Source organism: Meleagris gallopavo, chromosome 1 (assembly GCF_000146605.3).
Source record: "Meleagris gallopavo isolate NT-WF06-2002-E0010 breed Aviagen turkey brand Nicholas breeding stock chromosome 1, Turkey_5.1, whole genome shotgun sequence".
Taxonomy (NCBI): domain Eukaryota; kingdom Metazoa; phylum Chordata; class Aves; order Galliformes; family Phasianidae; genus Meleagris; species Meleagris gallopavo.
In genome coordinates this window covers 10,202,398-10,221,812 of record NC_015011.2, presented here as the reverse complement: position 1 = coordinate 10,221,812, position 19,415 = coordinate 10,202,398, and the positions used below count along the sequence as shown (strand labels likewise).

The following is a 19,415-nucleotide window of genomic DNA, read 5'->3' as shown; positions in this document are numbered from 1 at the left end:
ACTATCAAGAAAAATTGTGGAAGATAAAAGTAAAATCTGGGAACGTGAATATAAAAACTAGCAATTTAAGCAGTAGCTAAGTAAAGTCATTATTGTGCATGAATCAGTTGTCACCATACCATTATTGTCAGAAAAAGTAGTCACTAATGGACTTATGGAGTGACAATCCAGTTAATGCAATCCTATTCCGTAACTTCCTTCAGCACAAAATACTGTCATTCTGGAGATAATCTTTGTACTGGTAAGACTCTAATCAGGAAGAAGAGTTTGGATGAAGCCAAAAACTGACTTTTTACTCAGACCAAGTCTTTTACACAGTCCTTCAAATTTCTGCCTCTCCCTGTGCACCACTGTGAACTTATTGACCAAACTGACAAAGATTACAGCTCTTTGAAAGTTGTTGTACAAATTTAACTCATGCACACTTAGATCAAATATCAAGACCTGACACCTGACCTTACAGTAGATTTACTGCTCAAATAACCTTATCACCCAGAGAAAATGCTATTATGACATGAAAATCTAGGTTCACACAAAAAATCACATGGAATCATTTTTTCACACTGACTAAGGCCTACACAAACTAAGCTAGGCATGAGTGGACACCATCTCTAAAAGGCAGCAAAACCTCACCAACAACCACAGTATTAAGAAGAGCCTTGTGGTTTCCTGGAGCGCTGTCAGCCCTGAATATGTCTAAAAATGCATCAAAAATGGACCTGAATGAAGAACAGTGAAAGCTACTACAGACTGAAGAGTTCTGAGACCTAGGGTTCATAAGGTATGCATCCCGCTAGTAATTCTGCATTCTGCTTTATGCACTTTCATCCAAAATACACTATTGTTAATGGTATGAAAAGTCAGATTTTGTTTGGTTGGTATCTGAATGTTAGTCATTGTAGTATATTAGCCAAAACGTACTTCTACACCATCAGTTAGTTACAAGAATAAACATTGTAAGAAGTGCATGTCAGCTAGTTTTTGTCACCATCACTACTGTGTGCAGTACAGCTGTCTTCCTCAGGCATTAACAAGATAGGAAAATCAACCAACAGCAAAAGGCTAATACAGTACTATCTCTAGTTTTTTGTTTAGAGTCCTTACTAGCACTGCTAAACAAAGCTGGTTTTGGACAGTCATCTCCCTATACTTAGATTTTAAGAGCTTTACTGTGGTGCAGTGTTTGAAGACTAAAACAAAACTCTTAAAACCATTACATGACTGCACACCAAGAACAGAAATCCTTCAGCTGGATGAAGAACATATAACTGGGAAAAACTTCAAACAATTCTTCCCCGGCGTAAGCAGCAACACTTGTTTGTAAACTCATTTTCTGCATCAGTTATCCTTACCCAACTTGTAAGAAGAAACAGTTATGCACACTCTGAATGTACAACAGAAATGAGAAAGCAAAGTAAAAAAAAAAACTTCAAAAGGAAAATGGCTAACAAAAGAAAAAATATCTGAAATACATCTAATTACAAAACAAAATCACATTTAATGTAACTAAAAGTACTGACTGACAACAGCAGTTTCAGAAACCTGATATGTCTGTGTTAAATGCATATTGCTCTAGATAAGAGAAATTCAGCTGTTAAACTAGAAAAATCCATCACCCATTTACCATCCACAATAATCTGGACTACAGTTTTTCTCTAAGAAGAAGAGTACGTTTATTACTGCATGTGCCAATTTGTCAACCGTAAAAATCATGGCATAAAATAAGATCAAAGCAGATGTCTACCTTTCTACAACAGAAGTTAAATCACTTACTTAATCTTACAACAGTTACACAGATGCATACACAGATTAGAATTCAGTTTCCAACAAGTTTCTAATGTTATTTTATAACCTCTAGTGTACTCACTACACCATGGAAGATTGGAGGAATCTAAAACGGCATTAAATGCCATTTTCAGGCAACTGGATCCCACTCTTAATGCAAATGTCACATTGTATTATGGACTCATAACCACACAGTATTATTCATGCCTTACATGGGGACTGGGGAAGCTGGAATAAACTCATTTAGAACAAACATGCACTGTGATTGCCCTGTGTTTTCAATGACCGTTTTATACATACATATATAATATACTTGAAATGCCCCTCTAAGTATGATCTTGTGGAAAAGAGACATGGGAAACTAGGTCACACAAGGCTCTAATGTCCTACAGCAAAAGGAATGACAAACTACAGAAAGGTATGAAATGAATATCAACCCTTGTATTCAAAATTAGCAAAATGCAATTAAATCTTTTTTTGAGCAGAAAACTGAGTATCTGAAGTTCAAACAATTTAACTTCAAATAAGTACCACAGCAGAAAATATTTCTAAAAGCTGCTGCACTAATGTGAACACGTATTTTGTGTGAAAGATTAATTTGAAAAGGTATTAATTTCCTCACTGCTCCTCAGGACTGAAAAAAAAACCTGTCCATAATTAAAAAAAAAAAACCTAATTTGGGAAGGCTAATTTAGAAGCTGTGTGTTGTGGAAACATCAGACACAACTAATCTGGAAGTCAAGTAAGATGACTAGAAAATTAATCTGAATGATATTTTAAGAAATGCTTTCACAGTAATACATGTTATTCTGGAAACAAATTAAAAGTAATGAATATATCTGACAACTCAGACAACTGCCCTGTTTTTATTTCTACCATGTTTAATTTCTTTTCAACAGAATAACTTTTAGGTTCTATCCATTGTTAGGTTACTGTTGTTATTAACATATTAATGACATATTCATCAACAGTAACATAAAATCTTTGACTTATGTAAGGGACAATAGCTGAAAAAAAATCACTAATTCAGTATGGATGCCTAAAATTTTAAAAAGCATCTGAAATCACAGTCTTCAAGACAAACTTAGATGCATGATTAAATAACCTATATTTTAAAACATGCCAAGAAAACGGAAGCTTTATTTAAGATCCTTTACTGCTCGTTTATACAAAAGTCCTCAATGCTTAGAGCTGTATCTGAACTATGAAAAAACACAGCACTAAAATCACCTACCTGCATAAGGATTAATAAAGAGGGATATGCCGAACTACCTTTGTGCTTAACTCAGGTGAAAATAAACAAACTGGTAGACAATCTTTAGACTTTTACACACAGAGCAGTTTGTTATGATGCTGAGGAAAACTAAGGAAGCATTCATGTGAAAACTGTAAATGAAATCTGGGGTGTTTTCAGGATTAACTGAATGCTCTCAAGAAGGGACATATAGCGTTACTCTAAACAGCAAGAAAGTCATTTTCTGAACAGTGCTCAAAATTACACACACAAAAAATAAACAGTATGATTTGTGTCCTACCCGTATGTAGAGCATCAGAAAATAAATAAACCAGTCACTAAGCTAGAATCATACTTCAATGCAAGACCGAATGTGAAAGAAAAACAGAGGTTCTCAACACACAAAGCAAGCGTAAGGTAAATATCCATACCTAGGAAATCCTGAAAAGCAAAACATCTCTTTTACAGAGCAACAGATGAATGTTTTACTGTAATTCCTGTATGTACCTCTAATACTTCAAAATGCCACAGTAACGCACTTAAGATGCAATATGGAATCCAAATACCTCACATACAGGGACTTTTCCAAACCTAGTTGCATAACGTAGGTTAGATTTTAGTTCAGAGAAGCACAGAATCTGCACAGTACTAAGCGACAGAAAATTCCAATATGCAAGAAAATAATTATATATTTAAAAACCACAGAAAACTTACAGCAATCTAACTATGCTGAAATTTATGTTAAAGCCACACTCTCTGTTTAGGCACAATGATGTACAACATTATTCAATTACAGAATGCACAATTTTGTATAAGGACAAAACCATTATACCTATTGCTGTTTGATCTATAAAGTATCAAAATAAAATAATACTAATAATTTAAAAACCCAAGGCTGAAAAAGTAGTGTATGTAGTAAGCACTCAAAAATTATCAAGTTTCTGAATTCAACTCCAAACTACAAAATTGGATATAAGGAAAAAGGTTTTTACAATGAGGGTAAAAGTTTTCTACAGTGTGTTTGTCAGCACAGTTCTGGGCAAAGGGCTAAAGGCAGGGCCTACCTGATAGCTGTCCCCAGTCCTGGGCTGGCTGGGCAGCATGGGCTTTGTAAGATGCAGAGCTGGATGGAGGCAGGGGAGGAGGTGGCCTGTTCTGGATGTGGCTGGTAGTGAAGCTTGCTGCACTAAGTTGTGCTTTGATTTGTTTTCCGAGGCACTGGAACAGGCTGCCCAGAGAGGTGGTGGATGCCCCATCCCTGGAGACATTCAAGACCAGGCTAGACCCCACTCTGAGCAACCTGATCTAGCTGTATGTGCCCTGTTCATTGTAGAGGAGTTGGACTAGATGATCTTTCAAGTTCTCTTCCAACTCAAATGATTCTATGAAATACTTAAAGAACAGAGAACAGAAAGACTAGCAGAATTTCCTACCGGGAGAGGCAAGAAGGCCCAGAGAAACAGAAGCGACAAAGTACTTAAGGCTAAGGGTTCTAAGGATTTTTTTGTCTTTTTTTTTCTTTTTAATATTTCTAGTTCCCCAGATTTTTCAAAAGTAAGGTTTTTCTGATCAGGAAATTCATTTGCTGAGGTTGTTTTTCTGCTTTCCCAGATGCACATTCCCCATGGAGCTCGATGAGAAGCTTGTGACACCCACGGCTTCAAGTGAGGTTGTAAGGTCACAAAGCTGTGTATAAAAGCTGCCAGAACGCTGCCGTCTGGCTAGGCAGGCTGGGTCACTGAGTGTCCTGACTCAGGGGAGGGCTCAGATAGAACATCCAAGCACAGCAACATGCCTTGTGGACTCAAAGCTGCTAGAGGAAGACATGACTTCTCAGGGTGAGCTCACCCTATATCATTGCTATCAGTTAGAAAAGCATCTTACCAGCAGCAGTAACCTTCACCACAGAGCAGACAGTTTGTGACTTTGGGAGAGCAAGGTAAAACTATCTTCTTTCAATCAAATTGATAGACATGCAGGAACAAGCTAAACCTGGATGTAGCTGTTGACCAGGTTTGACAGTGTGAGGTTTTTTTTAAGCAGCATACTGGAAGAAAGAATGAATTTCCTCTGCATCTTCAGAGTGAAAAACAGCTGGTCTGAAAGCAGGGGGCAATTGGTGGAGGTTTGAGAATCACTTACTGTGCAGCAATCTATAACTGAATCTAGTGGAGAAACTAACACTAACAAGGGGCTGTATCGTCTATGGTATTTATTGTAAAAAGCCTCCAACAACAGTATTTTTTTTTTAATCTCCTCCTTGCAAATGCAGCATCAAAACAGCATTTTCCTCGTAAAACTTTCACAAGATCCTCCTCCGATACAGCTTTATTACTCCTAATTATTCTCCAAGGATACAACATACATGTGGTTAAGTCTCTACAGTACGTAGCTATGACAGCCCTTGTTTCATAGCTATATTTCAACTAAGTTTGCTCAGTGCATCAAATATGTATGCCATTACATATGATGTACTGGTTGGATGAAAATAGCTGTCATTATAGCAATTCTAAATTTCCTTTTGTGACCTTCAGTGATTCAGTATAGCTCAGTTAAAAATGAAAGCCCAAAGCCCTTACAACCCAAACAATATGTACATGTTTGTATCTGAAAGTATTTATGAAGGCAAGTTTTAACACAATGGTGCAGAAACATTTCCCCTTATTTTTCCACTAATCTGGAACAGAAAAGATGACTTAACACTTGTAGGTTGAAAGAGGATACTGTTCCTGAAATTTTCATGATTTACAAACACCTAAAGTACCACACACTATTCTAAGATATCTAGAAAGTCTGAAAAGTATGGAAAGTTTTGCACAGAGATGTTCTTTCTGTCCACGAAGTCTTGCAGCTTTATGGCTCCTGGTCTCATTTCCAGATAAGACAGAGCCAACTACTCAACATTAAAATTTGATAGTGTTAGGACGAGGGGAATAGCTTAAAACTAAAAGAGGGGAGACTCAGGATAGGTCTGAGTGACCCTAAGGGGGTCACTCAGAGTGCAGTGAGGACTGGTGCAGCTGCCAAGAGAAACTGTGGGTGCCCCAACCCTGGAGGTGTTCAGGTCTCGGTTGGCTGGGGCCCTGCACAGCCTGAGCTGGTGGGGATAACCCGGTCTAAGGCACGGGCAGTCTAACAAGTTGATCTTTGAGGTCCCTTCCAACTCATGCCATCTTGTGACTCTTTGATTCTACATGCACAAAATAAAATAAAATACTCTGTTAAGTGTTCAGCAGTCATTCCTACAAACCACGATAATTCCAAATGAATTCCTCTTCAAGGCAATAACCCACACGTTCCTGGCTTATTCATATACTGGGAGGTGATTTTTATAGGAAAACATGCTAGTAAGTGGAAGGAGAAAACCACTTTTGAAATATACATTAATTTTTAGCACAAAGTACCCTACCTCAAACATAGGAAGGTCAGTGTCGTAAAAGGTGATTAAGCATCAAGATACAAGGAAAAGCTAGCAACTAAGATGGTATCACTTGATGCACAACAGATGCAAAGAGACATCCATCTCTTTCCTACCATACTACTATAAAATTCAGTGTTATTAAATAAAAATAAATTAGAACGTATGAACAAATTTCTGTCATTTTTTATGGCTTTTTGAAAAAGTCACCAATTATATTTATAATGAAAAATTCTAATTAAAAATGTGCAGATTCAAAATACAAATCAAATCAATACTGCAATCCAAATTAATTAAAATTAACGCTGTCAAGCTTTCCCTTAAATCAGTATTCGTTCTAGACACTTCAAATCAATTACAATAAAGTTCTGAACATGAAATATTTCATAAGCATCCATTCATAGAAGAACCAATATTGTGCCTCCTGCAGAATCACTGTTTGCTTCCCCTTGTCTAACTAAACAGAAGGAAAACAAAAAAAAATATAGAGGACATACTTGTTGGGAAAACAGACTGATAAATGAGGAAAACTTCACATCACCCTTCCTCCAAAATTTGTTAACTGTACTGAAACTGATGTGTAGTAATATTAAATGAGATGAAGTAAGAGAAAGACAGGATTAAGGAAAATGGCTGTGAAACTCAGTCTCCTGGTTATGTCTTCAAAGAAGAAAATTATAGGTGTTAGAAGAAAAGGTAACATTTTATTAAAAAAACCTTCAGAGTTTCCACTGGCATGTGCTTAGAAACAGATGTATGAATCACTAAACAAGATTTAGATAAAATAATTAAATGATTATGATTAATGCTCAGACTTTTAAGCATGAATTATATTCTATTCTTTTATCAAAAAAGAGAGATAATCATCAAAACTAGTAATTATTAATATTGCAAGACTTCTCTGCTTTGCACTTAGAGAGAAAACACAAAATATCAATAAGATTACAGAAGTACTATTTGTATTCAGAATTTATATTAATCATCTATGGAATACAGATATGTAACTGGCATTGTAAACAGCTCCGTGGGAAATATGATAACTCAATTTGAAAAGATTACACATGTATGCACTCTTTTCTTGTCTGTCCAAATTTAGATATGAAACTTAACAGATTCTAACAACAAATGAATTGAATCCACTTTGAGGAGAAACAGGAGGATCTGAAGAGTGGAAACAGAGATTATAAGCATTCCATCATAAGTGTTTCCACATAACTGAACTGAGGGTAAGGGTTGCACTCTAGAAGACCTAGATAATTTCTTTGTCCAAAAGCATCCAGGAACAAAATGCAGGCACTCTGAGGATAGTAGAAAGCCTTAGTGACCCTAACCAACCTCATCTCAGCCCTGTGACCACACTCTCATGGGCACAGGAGTCACATTTAAGTTTTAAGTCTGAGTTGACGTTAGAGGAACATAGAACTCCAGCTCAGCTATGCCCACAGATTGACTTCACGGCTTCACCTCCTTGAACTCTCAGCATAGGCCCACCTGATAATCACTGGACCTGATCCTGACCTTCATCTATGGTTTGACTATCTATCCAGATCTTGATTTTCCTCATCACCACAGACTTCCCTGAAGTTTTGGATTCTTAGCTGAACCTGTTCACCTCTGGCCTGCCATGCTTGCCTTGTTCATGAAATCATAAAGTGGTTTGGATTGGAATGGACCAGTAGAAAGAAAAGAAAAAGAAGAAAAATTTATCCAAAGATATGAGTAACAATTTTAAAGAGAACACATCTACATCCATGCTTAAAATCTTAAGCATTCACATTTGCAAGTACTATCCACGAAAATGCTCTCATTGCATTTAAACTTAATGAGCCAAAAGACACTGTGTTTTGATATACGTAAGAGACTATGACTTAGTATGACCCTTAGTAAAAATACTTATTTTATTAAATGGAGAACAAACAGCAGTAAATTTGGATATCCCGGCTTTGAAATTTAACTTTTTGGAAGAATTTAAACATCAAAGAATTTGTTACTCCTTGAGAGAGGAAAAAAAAATAATTACTCTCTGCTGCAGCACATGACTTAGGTTAACAATATTGACCATTTCTTAGCAGTGATCCATTCCCTCTACCAGTTATGAGTTTGGTATAAGGTATAATTTCCAGCTGTATTTCTAAAAACCTTAAAAATAATGGTAGTATGGCCATCTTACTGACAGTTTCTCTGTAATTACAATATAACTGGTGGCTTCATCTTAACAGAAGAAACTTCAGTGATACATGAGTTAGGAATAAATCTTAAGCACATTATCATCTATAGGATTACCACGACTGGAAACAAAGATGAAGCGGTGTATTGCTAATGGCAAAACACAACACAGACATCTTTTTATTTCAGCTGAAGCCTGGTTGAGGACTGCCAGAAAAAAAAAAAAGCTGGCAATTTGTTCCTCCAAAGGTAAATAGTGACCTAAAATAGCTATAGAAAAATAGACAGTATGCATCAAAAATCTATATTAAGTGCCTAGAAATGTGTAGTAAATTATTTCCATTTTCTTTTAGAGAATATCACTTTCTGGTACAGAGGTTAAGAATCAAGAATTCCTGAAATTTGATCCTATTTCCAGCTATGTTCTAGGGTAAGGCATTTCCTTCTGTCTTCTTCCCTTTCGGAATGACAATAAATGAGAAATTGAAAGTGTTATAAACTTCATATAATTAGTATTGAAAAAATGCCTTTGATGGAGAAAGGCTCTAAATAAATGCCAATCTTAAATAAATCAAAGATCAGTGTAGTCAAAAGAAATAAAACAGCATCTTACTAATTTAATAGTACATACATAATTCCCTTTCAGTTAATCCCATTTTCATTGGTTGATCAGAAGTCATTACTCAACCTCATTATTTTTGTACCATTACCTATTCCAACAATATACATGAAGTTCCATAACTTAAATGACATGAATAACTTAAGAAAACACAGCCTCTGCATTAGGAAGAGATACAGTTCTTACAGTGATAACCTAGAGTCATCGTATGCAATGTACAAATACAAATTATTAGTGAATTACAATGAGATTGTGAAGAGAAAAACTTTGTTGACTATCACATACCCGCCTTTAATATAGTCAAGGAATGAAACTTCTGTTTCAATGAGGAAGGAAAGCAGTGTAACCTGAAAACAAATAAACAGAGACAGATGTGAACTTTTTTCCCAAATAAACAAGTAGAGGCACATCCACAATGTTTTTGGAGGTAAAAAAAAATGTAACCGTTTCAGAAACCAGTTTTTGAAAGGGAAGAAACAAGTTTGGAAGCCTGCTACGATTTTTTTTGGTGGTTATTTTGTTTTGGTCTGTTTTGGTATGGGTGGTTTCTTTCTTTTTTTAAAGTAAAAGATAATGGATGAAAGATCACTTTCCAGGGCAGGCAAACATACGCTTATTCTTTTTGAAGTACTTACTGAGTACTTCAGTTCTGTTTAAAGAACTCGACTGCTATTATTTATGCCATTTCTCACCTCATATCAGCAGTTGTATTGGGTACTGATACGCATACATATGTATGAATACAGAAAAATATTTAAAGTGGAACATACAGAAAAATGAGGAGATGAGAAATTTTTTCACTATCAGTTTTGATCATTCAGGAATTTCGTGAGTCCTAAACATAAACAGCAGCTTAAAGTGTGGCATTTTGAGTGCTCAAGTTGCAGAAATTTTAAATCAAGTGGAAAAAATCTAGCATTGAAGATTTTCATATAGATTCACGAGGCAAAGATTTCACTCCATATTATTTTTGCTTTATTTACAAATTATGCTGTCCATATTTCTGAGCTTAAAATGACCTCCTAAGTAGTAATGAGTGGAAATGGCTACTCTATCAGTGTATTTCTTTAAAATAGCAGTGAGATAGCAATCGATGACCTACATCCACTTTGCTAATTTTTTTTTTCCAGAAGGCAACTTTCCATTAGTGAGAATGATGATCTTAGATGGTTTGGAACTGGAAAAATCTGTTAGGACACCAAATATCTTGGGTGAATGACAGAAAGAAGGAAAAACAAAACTATAGGTAAACATACAGGAAGGCAACTATTCACAGAAGATTAAAGGGAGCCTACACACAGAAGGGCAAACGGGACAAAAAGGTATCAATATAAAAGCAATTATAAAAAAAACAATAGTAAAGAAGAAAAAAAGGAAAGAAAATTACTAACACCGAACCACGTGTTGTAAGTTTCCTGTTAATTTGAGACAAAAAATAAAAAACTACAGTTGATTCTGTCTGCCCAAACATGAGTAAAAAAATGTTCTTTCAAGTACAAACAGCCTGAAAGAAATTTATTCCAATACTTTAATTAGCAAAATAAATAAATAAATAAATTTAATTAATTAATCAGATCTGGCAAGGTAAATTTTCACAGACAAACTACTTTTTATGTTTTAAAATAGAAGTACAAAATAAGTGATAGTTTTCCTACTGATGAACAGACACAAGAATGAGAGACAAATCGTTTCTTCAAAGCTATATAGTCCAGAGTGAAAGTAGTCCTCCAGGCTTCACTGGGACTTTCCATGAGCAAAAAAAAACCCAAAAAAAAACAAAAAAAAACAAAAAAAACAAAAACAAAAAAAAACCAAAAAAAACAAAAACAAAAAAAAACAAAAAACAAAACAAAACAAAACAAAAAAACAAAAAAAACAAAAAAAACAAAAAAAACAAAAAAAACAAAAAAAAACAAAAAAAACAAAAAAACAAAAAAACAAAAAAACAAAAAAACAAAAAAACAAAAAAACAAAAAAACAAAAAAACTAAAAAAACAAAAACAAAAAAACAAAAAAACAAAAAAAACAAAAAAAACAAAAAAACAAAAAAAACAAAAAAAAACAAAAAAAACCCCACGCTGAATGTGTTTGCAAAAGAACATATCTAAAATCTGTTTTGATTTTCCAGTATACAGTTCTTCAACATTTATCTTCATTTTCTTGTAGATGTTCTTAGTATCATGGGTGCCAGAACACAGAAGATGTGAAAATGCTGAAGGGAATTATCTGTGTCGCTAACAAATGGTTCATAACAGAATATGAATAAAAGGACATTAAATTCTCATCCCAAAATAGCCTTAACAGAATTTTCAAGATGGATTTACAAAAAGCTGTTGGCAACAAAAATTTATGACTCTTCCTTTTTTAGCATGAAAGGTATGACTTAGTAGTTTTTATTGATACTAGGTGAGCAGTTAAATTTAAACATAAAATTGACTTTTGAAAATGCAAATATGTTTCAGACAAAATCTAACAGTGTCCAATCAAATAATTTCAAGAATCTGCCGCAGCTTTGGTATAACTCATTTTTAAAATCATTGGCAACTTAACAGCACACTTAAAAACAACTTCTATCAACTTAAAACAAAAACAAACATCTGAAAATAAATGTTGTAGTACAGTAAATAGTTTATTGTTGTAGCTTTCACAGATGGTTCTATTCCAACTCTGTTATATGTCAAGTCAACTACTTTGTATTTCAAGAGAAAAAGTATTCAGTAATATTATAAATTATATCTACTTACTGTTCCAGAGTTAATATACTTTTTCTTTTTTCCTTTTTTCTTTGGATTTATTACCTAGAAACACAGACATAAGTATTAAAGCACAGTCATTTTTTATTAAACACAAAGATAATTGTTAAGACATTTTCAGTGCACAAAACAGAATCTGCAGAATCTAAATTTATTTAGTGTGCTTTCTACTTATGCACCTCAAGGCTGGGATATACACAGATTTCAAAACCAGTGATTTATTTTCACAGTGCTGAGTAAGGCAGTGTTGTTACTGATATTCAACAAAAATGGGACTGAAACAACAGAGGTGAGAGTGTTTATTACCACTGAGTGCACAGTGGCTCTCAATTTACACAAAATTCTGCATTTTTCTGTGCTCCTGATTCTAGCGTTCCAGTGCTCTGGGTCATCACTTCTTTATTTTACAATGCACCTTCTCATCTAATCTGCTTCCATCTTCACAGTGTTATCTGTTAAAAATGGGAGTTGTCCTACCCCTAGTTTTTGTATTTGGTGCAATGACAGGTACAGCAATTGCAATGAAAGAAAGGCCAAGGTCATAGAATCTCAAAACTATTGTAACTATTTTATTTCATGAAATCTGGCATAGACCACCACCTGACTGGCAAACACAGTGCATTCTCAGTGCACAAGAATGTTCACGGAACTGGACTACAAAGTATTAAATCATTCTCTTAAATATCTTGAATCCACATTCATACAATCTCCCAATGCAGACATTTAAAAAAAAGATTGTTTCCCCTCTCAATATCTGAAGGCAAGTCTCAGACAGTTTCATTAAATGCACAGAAAAATGTACTCCTGTTCATTATTGCACACAGAATTGGAAGCAAAATATTATTTTGTTAATTATGTTGATCAGCTATTTCCTATACATCCAGGAAAACTAAAATACTGCCAAGTTCTACTGTAAACTATGCACAGGTGTTCCATGAATGACAAGGAATTAAAGCATTCCCAAATGAAATCCCAGCTACTTAATTGCTAAAAAATATTGCAACAGTAATTCCTGAAAAACGGGAAAAGTAGCAAAGCCTCTTCCTAAAATTCACCCCCAACCAAAATGAAATCACCTTACATTCCTTGCACAACATAGAACAGCTGTGAAATGCAAATCAGAAAGAGATAACTATCATTGGAGATCTTCCCAAGCAGGCTAAATAAGAATGACTCTTTTTTCAGTTTGCCACACTGCTATCTGGTGAGTATTCTTCAAACCTTTTACTGTGTAACACACAGGTGCTCTCTGTCACCCTAAAAAATCCTAAATAACCCATCCCCCTCCTAGGGGCTGGACAGGTGAGCTGCAAATTAAAATCTGTATGCAGATGCAATGCAGTAATGCTTGTTGAACCAGAATTTTAGCTGGAAGGTGACTCTTACTGACAAGTGCCCAGAGCAGGAAGACAGAGGTAGCAAACTGCCTGCCTGATCCATGGTCCTACATTCACAACTTCCAATGGTCAGGCCTGAGTTAACAACTATAGAAAGGAAATACGTTGCTAAGTGCCCAATAGAAGATTCATGAGAATCTTCTGCTTCACGTAACTTGACAATCAGCATCTTAGGAATTGCTAGGAAATGCACTAGTGCTTGGACTGAAATGCCATGGGAAACAAGGCATCTTCTCGGGATCAAAGATGAATTAAATCACAGCTTCTCTCTCTCACAATTCCAGGTACTATCACAGTAACAATAATTGTGTAAGTTTTGCTCAAATTTCAGGTAATTGTATCACAATACTTCCTAGCCTCCAAAAGCTTTATACCCCTGCAACAACCAAGGAACCTACTTGAGCTCTTACGTGTTAAAAAAGAAGAGAGCTTGTTATATCAACATTTCTAATTCAAAAACACTCAAAAATGTATCTGCCCCAAGGCAATCTAGCTGTAACACAATTAAAAAAGAATTTGTTCAGTCTCCTTTGTTCTGATATTGCACAGACTGATCATGTCGAAGCAGTGGGAAAGCACATAGAATTGTCATATGGGGAGGGAAACACTGGCTGTTCAGAAAATGTATGCTATTGCTGGGAGTAAGATATTGATAGTGTATTTAAGAAACTGCAAAATCACTGTAAGAAGTTATGACAGAATATTCCTGGTAGGGTAGGAATCATGTCAGTGATACAACAGGAGAGGACATTAAAGCAGACAGTACTGTGCACAGTGAAACTGTAGAAAGCTCCAGCAAATTACAGTAACTCTATAGGGTTGATTCTGGATCTAAATAAGAACACTGCTTTAGTTATCTTCATCCTATCTCGCACAGCAGCACCAGTGCTCTTCTTCAAAATAGAAGTGCAGCACATAATTGTAGCACCCTCCTTCCCCACTCTGCATTAGTGCTTGCACAAACCATGTCAGCATTTTAAGGAATATGCTACATTACAAAATACTGAAGTGTAATGGCAATAGAACAAGACCAAAGGATGACTTAAAGAATAACAAAGATCTGTATACCACATAGAAAAAACAACAACAAAACAATAAAAAAGACAGCCTATAGTTGCACAAGTTTGCCTTCTCATTATTAGCAAAGCTATCTTTCCATAGAGAAGAAATAACACATTTTAATTTTGAGACAAACTAAGGATGCAAACTGCCTGATGCTGGAAATCATGCTGCAAATGGAGAAGCTAACCTAAATCTTTCAAAAAGAGTACCTACAACCTGGAAAGTCTCAAGTATTTATGCTGAGGGACAGAAGAGGTCTTGAAATTAAGAAGTCTATCAGCATGACCATGGTTAAATTAAGTTTGTTTTACTTCTAAAGCACTCTTGAGGGAAATAGAAATGAGAAAGTTCTCATCATGGGAGTAAGACAGCATTCAAGAAAATCTTACAGACAGGCTGCTCATGAGTTTCACCTGCCTGGACACACAAGACTCTAAATGCAGGAAAAACCTCTGCTATCAAAATGGACAAAGAGGGAACAAGAGAACAGCCTTTGAGACAGCTAGTCATGGAACCATCCTAAAAGCAACAACAGCCTATTTGACCCTACAAGTCATCATGTGGCATCACACGGAAGTATCTGCATTAGCTGTATTTTAATTTAAAGGCAAAGTAGCTGCAAAGTTGAAAGAGGAGATGCTCAATACTAACAAGACTACACTAAAGGAGATCTGGTCAAAAAAAAGTATTCCTGTTTTTGAATGGCACCAATGGGAGCCTTAGATACTAATTACTCCTGGGAAAGCTGGAGGGGTAAGATCAAAAGCGTGGCTTTTGGTGACATATGGAGGCCAAGGATATAGCCACTGAAGAAATACCAAGAAAAGAATCATAGACAAAGTCAATGTCTCAGTCGGGAAAGAGCTCCAAAAACAAGACGACAAATACTTTCAGGCACTTCCAAAACAACACAAATGTAAGTGGGAAAAAAAAAATAAAAAATGTTAAGTGCCCTTTTTTTCCTTCAATTCCTATACTTCTTCTCTGTGGACTAGGGTTTGCTGACTCATTTCATGCTACCACATCTCTTCTAGAGAACAGGAACGCTCACCAACATTTCCCATGAGAGGACTATTTTTAACAAGAATAATTGTGCTGGCAACCAGACCCAGGAATAGGATGTGTTACTGTGGTGAGATGACAGCAATGTATTGTATGAGGATGAGTTAAGGTTTAATCAAATGATCAAGGCTCCACAAAATGAGACAAAATAAAGGCAATTTCCAGAAGGATGCATGGTTGCCTTTCCTATATTTCCCTCAGGAATTCTGGCAGATGGGGCATCTTCCTGAGTTACATTCATTACTCAGCTGATATAAACATCTTCTAAGTTCGTGAGAGTGGAGACTACAGACTCTCCAACATGAAAGAAAGGAAAACAACTAAACTAAAAACTCATAAAGAGAATGGACCATTCTTGTGGTTAGCAGTATTTATAAGCTATGACAGGGATAAAACATCTCATATTTTATAATTAGTTAATCTTCATAAAGGATATGCTACAAAATTATCAGAAAGATACACCTGGAAACTGCAAAAAATGCACATTAGAAAGTCAACCTTTAACACTGTTCTTTGGGTCCTTCATGACTCCATGTCATGGAAGCACACTCAGCATTTTCTGATGTTTCTCTGTCCCCAGTATATACCCACCATGGAGCAATAAACACAGCACAGACTGTGCCCTTCCTAAAGAGTTTTCTTGTGTTGCACGAATGTTTATATTCATAAATGAAAGACAGTAAAAATGAGAATAAAACTGACCAAAGACAACAAAACAGTGAACATAAAAAGATTGCAAATCTCTGAAAGTCAGTCTACTAAAGGCCTACAGAGGAAATCCTTCAGATTCAGCACTTCAGGTTACAGAAAGCATTGGGCACAATCCATCCACTTTGCCTATGAGCATATGTGAAATGGAGGACGCTGAAAAGCCTTCAGAGAAATGGCTAGACAGAAATGGTAAGGAGAAAAAATCTATTCTGTTTTCCAAGTCTTAGTAATCTCAGACATAATTAGGAAAGAAGTGCTGAATCAGGGATTTACTAGCTTTGAAATACACAAACCTGTACAATTTCGGCAATGGGGCCCTGAGAAGACAGTGACTGTAGATGTGGTCTACATTTACCTACAATATAAGGGAAAGTCATAAGCAGTTAGAAGTACTTGAATTAACAACTGCTTGACAATCCCAACAGCTGGCAGATAAATGAAACCCAAACTGCAAATTAGAAGTATATTTTTAAGCAAAGATGGTAACTGACCACGGCAAACAAACAAACAAAGAAGGTAAATTCACTGTCATTTGTAATCCTAGCATAAAAGCTCTAAAAATTCTTGAGTCTGCACTGGAGGTCGAATGTGTCTCTGCATCTAAAGTAGGAATTGCTGTTTATTTAGATAAGAGAAACTAGCATCCAACTTACAACACGTTACAGTTGGTAAAAGAAGAAATAAATGACAAATTGCACACGCAGAAATGGTTTACAACTCAGTACTTGCTCCAGATTATGTCTAACAACCCAGTCATCTGAGTCTGAAGTACTCTTGTTGCCCAGTGCAACAAGAGTATATACATATATACATGCACACATACCTACTAACTCTTAAATCTATTTATGGAGCAACACTTTAAGATTTTCTGCTCTTCTTCAAAAAAGGAGAAATGTGAAGTAATCCCAAAGCTTTAAATTTGACAAGCACTGTGCAGATTTAACCAGTTTACCATGAACACTAGAAGTTTTCTCACTTATTTTCTGAAGGTGAACAGAACACCTACCTCATACACGTTGAACTGAGACTGCCCTCTCGATAACTCTCTGTAACTTGTTGTGAATTCTCCAATAAAATCATGACTACATAAAAAAAACAAAGAGACAATATTTACTACTTTAAATATATAGTACGCATTTATAAAAAAGAGAAGAATAACCAGTATCAACAAACACACAAGAAAGCAGCAATGGCAAAACATGAAATTTGCTTCAAAAATTCTATTTTCACTTTGCTATGTCTTTAGTGATAAAAATGAAGACTTGATTTATAAGGTTAAATCTTTCTGATAGCTTCTGCTTAGCCTAGCTACACAATGAAGGTTAAATTGTAAATTAAGCTTTCATGTGAGGCAGATCACTGGAGAATCTAAGAAAACAGAAAGAGCAATAAAATATTATCGCTACTTTCTCACTGGATCACCACTGGCATCTTGCTCTAATACTAAAGCAGTGGTTACAAGCTTTTCCTTTCTGAATACTATTTCTATTCTAAGAATAAACTCCACATTTCCATGCTTTGTCACTCACATTTTTAAAACTGCTTTGTCAGCTCTTAGCCAGGGGAGATCACACTGTAAAGTAACCACCTTGGGCAGGGTGGCCAGAGGGAAAGCACTGGATGATGCTCCAGTGTGAATGACTTCTGGGGTCAGGGAGCAGAACCACAGAAACCACATGGCTGCCAGACTGGAGTGAATGGAACATCTGGAATGGGCAGCAAGCACATAGCTGACTGCCTAATGGCCTGCTACACAACTTCCAGCTGTCATGAGATGTTCTGTGCCCAGCTCTGCCCTTCCTGGCTGAACTTTTCTCACTGCTGATCCAACTCCCATTCCCTCCTGATCCTCTCTCCCTCTGTTTTCACAGCTGTTCCCAAGAAAAGCACTGTACCTCCTCTACACTCTGCTTTCACAACCAGTGAGCTGTGATAATGACAATAACGATTCTTTTAATCTTTCCTTCAATGGTAAATGAGAATGTCAAAGCTGTATGATTTTGTTGCTTGTAAAACTTGTTTTTAAGAAATACAGTGCATTTCTAATTAACCTATAAATATTAAAAGCAAATTTAAATATTCCTGAGTGGTGCAAGAAAAGGAAAAATAGAACCAATCCATAGCAACATGAAATTTCTTACTTTATTAATAACAAAATGACAAAACAAACACAAAATTAAAAATCTCTCTATCTGAAACCAGTGGGAATTCAAAAATATCTGTAAACCATGCAATTAAAAGGTTCAGTCATCATGGCAATGCCAATGAAACGACTAAAGCATCCCGCAGAAGGCTTGAGAAATAATATATAGTGAAGCTATTACTGACTACTCTGATTCAGAGTCATGAAACAATCCCCTTCCACTCTGGAGACCGGAAAATTGCTTCTGAGACAGACAAAGACTTTTCTTAAGAAACACATTTTAAAGATGTTGTCTCCTTTTTTTAAACACTCCCTGGATTGCGACAACTATTGTACCAGGGGGATAGAAGGCAGCATAGAAGCAATAGAACTTGAGAGCTATAGAGACTGCGGCACATAAAATATATTTAATTTTGAGTCACCACAGCTCTGGAAAAAATGCACCTTGCTAAAAAATGAACCCTTCCCTTTTATAGCAATTTTTAATAACAATCTTTAATTTTCAAGTCATCTGGTATTTTTTTAAAAGCAGAAAATGAAGCAGCTGCTCAATGATTACATACGAATATGCTGTAGCAGAGGATAAGCAATTTCAGATTTTTCTCTGGGAAAAATACTTCGAAATCTGTACTGCTTATGAGTTACTATTTCCTTAATTCTATGAGATACTGGAAGGTTTCCTTTTCTTTGTGTCAATATACACAGACTGGTAAGAACTGAGCCAGAAAGATTTAATTCCTCTAACTAATCTTATTGAAAAGGTGTGGTCCCTGAGCTCTCTGCTCTTAAAAGACCATCAGCTTAGACATGAGCAGTCCCTACCGAGATGGATGCACACCTTTCAGTAGACTGGCTCTGAAAGATGAGTACCTGCTGGACATTTGCCTTTGCTGGAAGTATAACTCATTTAGAAAAATACAACATTGATCCCTCCCAACATTCATGATTGCACATCACCTTACAGATTTCCTTATTGAAAATTCTCTGAATTGAGAACCAGAAGGAGTTGTCTTTGATAGACCTTTGGCTTCCTAACACCAAACATTCCTTGACTTAGACACTTTT

At 35.8% G+C, this 19,415-nt stretch overlaps 1 protein-coding gene across 1 annotated transcript in view; it reads right to left on the bottom strand.

Annotated features, from left to right (window-relative positions):
• The window catches only part of CPNE8 (copine 8), an 86,119-nt gene that overhangs the window by 10,568 nt on the left and 56,136 nt on the right, over positions 1-19,415 (bottom strand). The window contains exons 11-13 of the mRNA XM_010721137.3: positions 17,214-17,289; positions 11,967-12,020; positions 9,508-9,569 (exon numbers count right to left, since the gene is read on the bottom strand). Of these exons, the coding sequence (XP_010719439.1) occupies positions 9,508-9,569; positions 11,967-12,020; positions 17,214-17,289 (192 nt within the window). The remainder of the gene's footprint in view (positions 1-9,507; positions 9,570-11,966; positions 12,021-17,213; positions 17,290-19,415) is intronic.